Source organism: Microchirus variegatus (genome assembly GCF_963457635.1).
Source record: "Microchirus variegatus genome assembly, chromosome: 18".
Taxonomy (NCBI): Eukaryota; Metazoa; Chordata; class Actinopteri; order Pleuronectiformes; family Soleidae; genus Microchirus; species Microchirus variegatus.
Window position 1 is genome coordinate 20,477,752 of NC_139819.1, and position 8,052 is coordinate 20,485,803.

General features: G+C 38.6%; 1 protein-coding gene across 1 annotated transcript; it reads left to right on the forward strand.

The window, feature by feature from the left end:
* Positions 1 to 117: 117 nt before the first annotated feature.
* On the forward strand, positions 118 to 7,848 carry lrrc74b (leucine rich repeat containing 74B; the record flags this gene model as incomplete). Its single annotated transcript, XM_083904768.1, has 8 exons — positions 118 to 204; positions 2,191 to 2,323; positions 3,451 to 3,657; positions 5,283 to 5,392; positions 6,419 to 6,534; positions 6,910 to 6,988; positions 7,520 to 7,615; positions 7,732 to 7,848. The coding sequence occupies exons 1-8, from the start codon at positions 148 to 150 to the stop codon at positions 7,846 to 7,848; spliced, it is 915 nt and encodes a 304-aa protein (XP_083760894.1). The 5' UTR covers positions 118 to 147.
* Positions 7,849 to 8,052: the final 204 nt, after the last annotated feature.

The window sequence follows — 8,052 nt, forward strand, 5'->3', positions numbered from 1 at the left end:
TTTTTCAGAGGCATCGATTCAGTCAGACTCTACAGCTGTTCTGTCTTCATTTATGTTGCAGGTAAGGAGGAGGCCTACGACCCCACGGGGCTCACATCGTACACGGCTGTGTGTGAAACGTTACATGTGGTACCTGCTGCTTACTTCATGCGACACATGAAAGACAGTGAGCTGACCATGACCCATCGTGGACTTGGGCCTCAGGTACTTTAGTTATAAGTTAGAGATGTGACTGGAAAATGACTGGAAAGGAGTGAATATCTTGTATAATAAATAGGTTCTGTTAGTAATGCTTGTGTTCTCATGAATGGCCACCAGGTGGTGACTCCTCAAGTCTACTCCCCACTTGATATGTAGCATCAGTCAGTCTCCTATAAAGTACCTTAAAGGGATACTTGCGTGAAATTACAAGTATCTTGGGATCGCAATGGGATCGGGAACAAGTGGTTAAATTTTGGGCGTGATCCTAGACAATATTTCTATCACTATTTTTTTTTGGGGGGGGGGGGGGGGGATAAGCTGCCTTGGCGTTGGTCTGCGCTCACCGAGTGCTTTTCTGGTTTAAAAAATGTGCTTCCCTGATGCAAAACTTGTCATTTGACACAGTTTGGCAAATTTGGAAACAGGAAAACAGATTTTTTTTACTACTCAGCGAAAAACTGAGGGAGGGAAGCTCAAAAAAAAATATATACTACTGCTTTTGTAGCAATACAGATGCAAATCAGTGAAGTATCCCTTTAAGTATCAAACGTCATTTTCTGAAATAGTACTTAAGTTTGGGAAGGAAAAATAAAAAAATAAAAAATTTCAACCAGAAGGTTGTGGGTATAAATCCTGGATCTGATAGTCTGTATGTGTCCTTGCGCAAGACACTTAACCCCATGTTGAAGCGTGTGAATGGGTCAGAAAGATGTGTGAATGGGTGAATGGCAAAACTGAGTAAAGAGCTCATCAAGACTAGAGAAGTGCTATATAAAATGTATATAGCACTATATAACTATATAGAAGAAGAGTTGGCATTATGGTTTGTATTTAATACAGACCATAATACCAACTCTTCTTCTGATTGTATTTGGTAGCCACGAGTAACAAAGATAGTTGTAGTAGAGTAAAAGTAAAAGTTGCTCGAAATATAAATAAGAGACATACCTGAATTTTGTACTTGTTAATTAATTAAAATGGAATCAAATGTTGTTTGTTAAAATTTTATTTCCTTAATGTTTTAAAGCTTCCTACAAGTTGCCCAAAAAATACTAGAAATTGGTTCCAATTCCAATTTCTGGTTTCTCAACAGGAATAGAAGAATAAATTGTTAATATCAGGGGGGAAGTTTATTCCCAGCATGCTTTTATACATTCCATAATGTGTCATGAAAGCTTAACCTTTCTCCAATCACCTCTGCAAACACGTTCTAATCCAACTCTCATTATCTCATTAATTCAAAGTCACATTCTCCTCCAGGGGACAGCACTGAGCACATGAAGAAAAGAGCAGGGATCTATGCTTCAAGTGTTGCACAGCTGCTTTGAGTAGATTTCGGCCATTTCTTATACATGTACATATCTTTATTGTACACTTGACATATTATATTGTGTCGGTGCAACCTGTTACATAGATCTCAGCAGCACGTTCAAGTAGAATACTTCACCTTTACAAAGAGTGGGCTAGATTATGTACATACGTATTTGTATATATATACATATATATGTAAATCACAGAGCGTAGGAACTTGTGCACCTGCAAAATGATATTTATTTCAGGACTTGGATTCCTTGGTCTTAGCAAAGGATACAGAGCATGAGTTGAACGAATGTTGTCACCGGATCATGTTTTTACCTGCTATGTTTTTTTAAAAGCTCAAGTTAACATAAGGGTTTATCCACTTAATATTCTCATTAACTGTTCTGGATTTGATAATTTCTGTGTTCAGCAAGCTTCATTTTTGACCCACGCCTCCACACACTCACTTCTATCTATCTATCTATCTATCTATCTATCTATCTATCTATCTATCTATCTATCTATCTATCTATCTATCTATCTATCTATCTATCTATCTATCTATCTATCTATCTATCTATCTATCTATCTATCTACAATGCCTCTTTTAAGTGTGATGCAGAAATGAAAGCGCGCCACTGTGAAACTGAAGAATTTCACTTTGACAGCAGGTTGCCTGTGTGTTTGCAGGGCACCAAAGCGCTGGCGGTTCCCCTGGTAACCAACACTTCAATACTGAGCCTGAACCTGAGAGATAATTGGATGGAGGGAATGGGCGGAGCTGCTATAGCTGAGATGTTAAAAGAAAATTGTTACATTACAGGTGGTTTTACTGGGCACTCATGCGTGCATACATTCTCTTCTCCTTCTCCCTGTATTGTGTCTCATCTTTCTTTGACAGAAGTGTCACCTGCACGCCCCCTCTCCTCAAGTACATACCACAGCACATGATTTAACATTGAGAGCTCTCTTTTTTTTTTTTCTAGTTGGCAGTGTGTGTATTTATGGAATTTATTAATTATAAGATTGTCCTCTGTGGTTCAGCAGAGATGAATACATGCATATCCATGTGTCCTCAGTTTTCAGCTCACAGAAAACTCACCAAACGTTATTGAGTCACAAATGAACCGAGCCCCAATCTGCATGTCATTGGTTTGCTGTTAACCAGCACCACTGCCTTGTAGCCACAGATTATATCAGTAAAAGCCAAGAATACCAGTCTTCTACTGGAGGCATTAAATTAAAGAGTGGACAATCAGTAGGCTTCATCAAGTTTTTCATGGTAATAATGTAGTGTACTTGAGCTATTTCAGTCTCAACCAAAGCAATGGAATGACTGAAACTGCTGGACAGCCAAGCTGTCAGTCGGTTAGGGTTAGGGTTAGGGTTAGGGTTAGGGTTAGGGTTAGGGTTGGGTTAGGGTAACCCTAACCCTAACCCTAACCCTAACCCTAACCCTAACCCTGTCGGTTAGCTTTAAACGGTTGGTATGATATAAAAATGATAAAGGTTTGCCATTAAATTGTGAAACACATCTCTTTTTGAAGAACTTTATCTTAAAAACAATGTTGGAATTTCCTCAAAATGTGAAGCTAATGAGTGAAAATGATGTCAAAAAAGTTTGAAGATAAAACTTAAATGGAATTGGATGTTTCTTAAATGTTGTCTGTCTTATTCTGTATATTAAAAATGTCTGATCAAGTTTCGGGTCTGGAAAGTAAAGACAACGTGAGAAAGAAATATTTTGAAGGGTGTGAATCTGCTCACTGATAAAAGGTTTGTATGCAAGTCTATGAGACTTCTCACTTAATTATAGTAATAATAATCATAATAATAACTTCAATGTGTATTCTTCCTTCATTCATTCATTCATTTCAGGTGTGCAATGCAGCATGATGTCCATTACATTGCCTTTGACCTGTAACCTGTATATCTTTGTGTCAATTTCAGAGGTTGACCTATCCAACAACAATCTTGGGGATTATGGGGCCAGAGCTGTAGCTGCTATGTTGAAGGAGAACAGCACCCTGCTGAGCCTCAATCTGTCAGGAAACCTTTTCACCGAGCAGTCGGCCGAACACCTGGGCCCAGCGCTCATCTCTAACACCAAGCTGCAGCACCTCGACATCAGCCACAACGCTCTGGGAGAACGGGCAGGTAGCACAGCAGTATATGTTTTTACATGGTCATGTTGCTTATTTTCCATAAGCAGCACCCACGCCTCCACACTAACTGAATTTCAGGGCAAAGACATAACCTGTAACCTCGGTTAGTTACACGGGGCATTTCACACACTGTGAGTAATGAGGTGCAAAGTGGTCGAGCTTCTTTATACAGGATGCATTCAGTGTTTTTGATAGGACGAGCAGAACAAAGCTTCAACTTCAACGTTGTGATTGTTGATCAGCTTACTCCAAAGGGATTAAGATCAACAGTTCTATTTTCAGGCTTTGCACAACACTGTGAAACTTGGCTGCAGGGATTTGTATTACTCTTGTATTCTATAGTGAGCTCTGACTCACAGCTTATCTGCATCTCAGGTAAACGCAAAGGTGTCCGGGGTCCAACTTTTGTCAGATTTTTAAAAGTGTTGATATCATGCATACAAAATAAATCACTATTTTTTTTTAAACTATATTACCACTGATGGTAGCTCAGCAGTAGAGCAAATTGTCAAGGCTAGAAAAGAAGTGCTATATATAAATACAGACCATTTCCCACATTTTGCTTTAGGTCAAAATAATAATAAATGTGTAAAAACAAAAGTACCATTTAAAGTGTTACATTACATTTAAAATGTCATTTGCAATCTCAAAATATATCGGAATGTCCTTTCCATTGAACTCAAATATTTTTTCACTTAGATTTTATTCATAAACTTGATATAAACATAATATAATTCAGCGTTTGTGTTATATCGCTAACGTTAATATTCATAAGAAAACTGTATGCTTATATATATATATATATATATATATTCATACTAACTAATGTTAGTATCTATCTTATTAATTGATGATTCAATATTATAGAATATGGAAATCCCTTCACCCCAGTCAATTGCTGTGGAGAAAGCAGTCTTTATTTACAATTACCGGTATCTGCGATTTCACCGTTTATTGGGGAGATATTAATACTTTGCCGTGATTGTGCCGCCGTTATCTCGCAGCAGTGGTAGGACAACAGACGGCAGCAGATTGTGCCATTCAAAGGTCAAGAGCATTCCGCCCTCATTAAAAATGCTTTTAATTATCATGTGGATGAGCTTTTGTGACAGGCACCTTGTGAAAGAGTGACGGACCAGAATGCACTCAGCGTTTAATGTAGGGAGCTAGAAATAAATCTGCCTGTGAGGAAGTGGACACCACCACATCTAATTGCCATATGTTAGCCTTCTGATTCATCAGCACATGTTCAGTTGTGTTCCCTCCCTCCCCTGCTGAAATATCTAAGTACATCCTCATGTGCTTTGAGTGCAACCTTCTATATACACAAATGCATGCCACTGACACACTGAGACATTTGGTGTTCACAGTATCACAGTATGAGAGGCTTTTCCTGTGATTACTAACCACTGAGAGTGTGTTCGTTTATCTCCTCCTCTCTGCAATCACTGCCTCTACAGGAAATCACACAATATCGTTGGAATATACTGTAGATTTGAGGAATGGTTTCCAAAGGAGGACATCAGTCGGTGTTGGTGTGATTGACATTTATTCAATTTGATTTATTATTATTTTTTTATATGTAAGATTTCTTGTTTTTTCCCCCTAAATCTTAAGGAACAATCCTGGGCAACTCTCTGTCAGAGAACACAGGGTTGAAATCACTAAGTCTGGCCTGGAACTGCATTCGAGGGAGAGGAGCTGTGCTGTTGGCCAATGGCCTTGGGGTAATGCACCATGAAATCACTGTTTGAACACTATATTAGTTTTTAAATGTGTGCGAGATTAGAGGCGGATCTATGGGTATGTAAGTGAAAGATTTGATTTTGAGTTTGTCAGTATTCAATATTCAATAACAAATGCTGACACATTCCTCATATTATATTCATTTATTTTGACAGCTCAACATTTAAGTGTTTAAGGTCACATAGAGTGGTCCTGTTGCACATATATGTTAGTTATGGAGGTCTACTTATATACATTAACTTGTTTTTGTGGTCAAAAACCTCCTAGTTGCTGTAAACGAGCTGATAGAAATCTGTCCTTTTTGAAGCACTTGTCAGCCGCGCTATTTCAGACATAAATCTCGCATGAGAAGACAGACTGTGTTGTGATTGGCCAGTACCCCGGAAGTGACATATTCAGCACAGCCGCTCTCAGAAGCGCAGCTCCCCCTTCTGGAACGGTGGATGCACTGCTCCTCATTATCAAACCATTGTTTTATCAATGTTTAAAAAATAGCTTCTTCACGACTCCCCGCCGCAGTCCCTTTTATGACTTTGACCCGGAGTCAGACCCAGAGTCAGAAGACACGCTGAGCCCGAGATTACAATCAACACAGCGTTCTCAGCAATGGCTGAACTGTTCGTTTAGAACGTTCAGGGCTTCTTAAACAAGGTAATGACGCAGATAAACACTAAAAAACAGCGTTAATTGGAACTTCCGGTCTAGTTCCGCTTTAAAACACACTCATTGTCACTAATAGTGCAGTTTTCCTCTTTATCTTTCTTCACCTTCATGACTGAGATGGTGTGAGGAACTCTAGTCACTCACCTGCTCTGACTATTTCATTGGTTCAGGTCCTGAATGCTCATTAGTTCAAGATTTATACGACTCACTCACTTTAAATAAAGGTGTGCATTTGGTCATCAGTAAATCTCATTAGAGAACTTGCTCAAATGTTTAATCCGTACTGCATTCTGCAACGGTCATACCCAAACCTATAAATGTCTCTCTTTTTTTGTTTTTTTCAGGGAAACATTTCCCTCAAAAAAGTGGATCTGTCTTTTAATGGCTTGGGGACAGAGGGAGCCATTGCTTTAGGGCAAACTCTGAAAGAGAATGACATTTTGGAGGAGTTAAATGTGAGGTATGTGTCCTTTTTAACAGTCGTGGTAACTGATAATCAGATAAGCCAATAAAAAGAGACCTGTAAGTTCACTTAAGAGAGTTCTGTCTTAAATCATACATTAGTGCAAATGACATAGTTTACCTTGTTTGGTAAGAGACCATAAGACCATATCCTCTGGTGAGGTCAGGAAAATCTTAACCTTTGGCCACAAAGATGAAGTCATTTCCTCTCATTTATCCTCTTGAAGAAAATAAAGCTTGCTTTGCAAATTTTACATACAGATGAACAATTCCATGAAAGTGAAAAAAAGAAAGAAAACTTCACATTCCATCGCCGTCCTGTTCACTTTTTTTTATCAAATCTTTTGTTTTTTTGCCTTTGTCGCCGCCACAGTAACAACAGAATACCCCCTGACGGAGCGATCCGCCTCACCGTGGGCCTCAAAGTTAACAAGACAATCAAATCGCTGAATGTAAGCAGTTGAAAAGAGATCAGTTCTAGCTTCCAAAGCACAGGGAGAGGCATCTGTGGATGAAATGGGATGAATAAATGGATCACAGTGCTTCGTTTTAATGTCGACACCCGAGCTCATCTGAACAGACGGGAAAAACAAAAAGTAACCAAAGGAGAAGACACACAATTAAGTTAGAGTCTTAAATACATAAGCTCAGTTTGAATTAAAATGGCGTCTGGTTGTTTAATTGCACAAAAGACTCAACATAAGCTGATTTATTGATTGATGATTTATTTATTTGTTGGATTTGGTCACTACTTTCTGCACATAATGTTTCCTATCTTCATGTTAAGTTAAACCTGCTGTCATTGATGTTGCTTTTTATCAAGCTTTTAGATAATATTAGATATGTATTTTGGTTTGCTGGGAATGTATTTTATCAACACACAGTCTGGCTCCTGTCTATATGAGGTTGTGTGGGATAGTGGAATAGAATAGAATAATAAAATAAAATGTAATCTTATATTTTTTTTCATGTTATGTTTCTAGATGGGCAGGAACCCCATCCAGCCTGCTGGATGCTATGCTATCCTCAAGTCTATACGTGATAACCCAGATTCAGCCATGGAAACATTAGACTTTACTGTGAGTCAGACGTTTTCCTCATTTCCTCTTCATGAATGTTCATTTCTTCACACGCAGCAGAAAAAAAAAAAACCTCTAATCACTCTCTGGGTCTCTCTGTGTTTAACTTGTTCTAGGGCATCGCAGTCAACCAGGATTTTCAAGACTTGTATGCAACAGCTAAAGAAATATTCCCGGCGCTTACAATAAATCACGGGGGCAGAATTGGCACATTCACAAAAGCAAACGCTTGAGAAGTGTTACTGTAATTGCTGCACTTTTATGACAGAAAAGATGGAAGGAGTCTTGTCAAAGCCCGGTGGATCGCTGGGAGGATGTTTTTGTTGTTGTTTTTAATTCAAAAAGCTGTCATTTATTTAAAAAAGACCCACAACAGCATACATGAATAAAATGTATTAGGCATAAATCAAAGTTGTTAAATACCCAATCAAATGGAG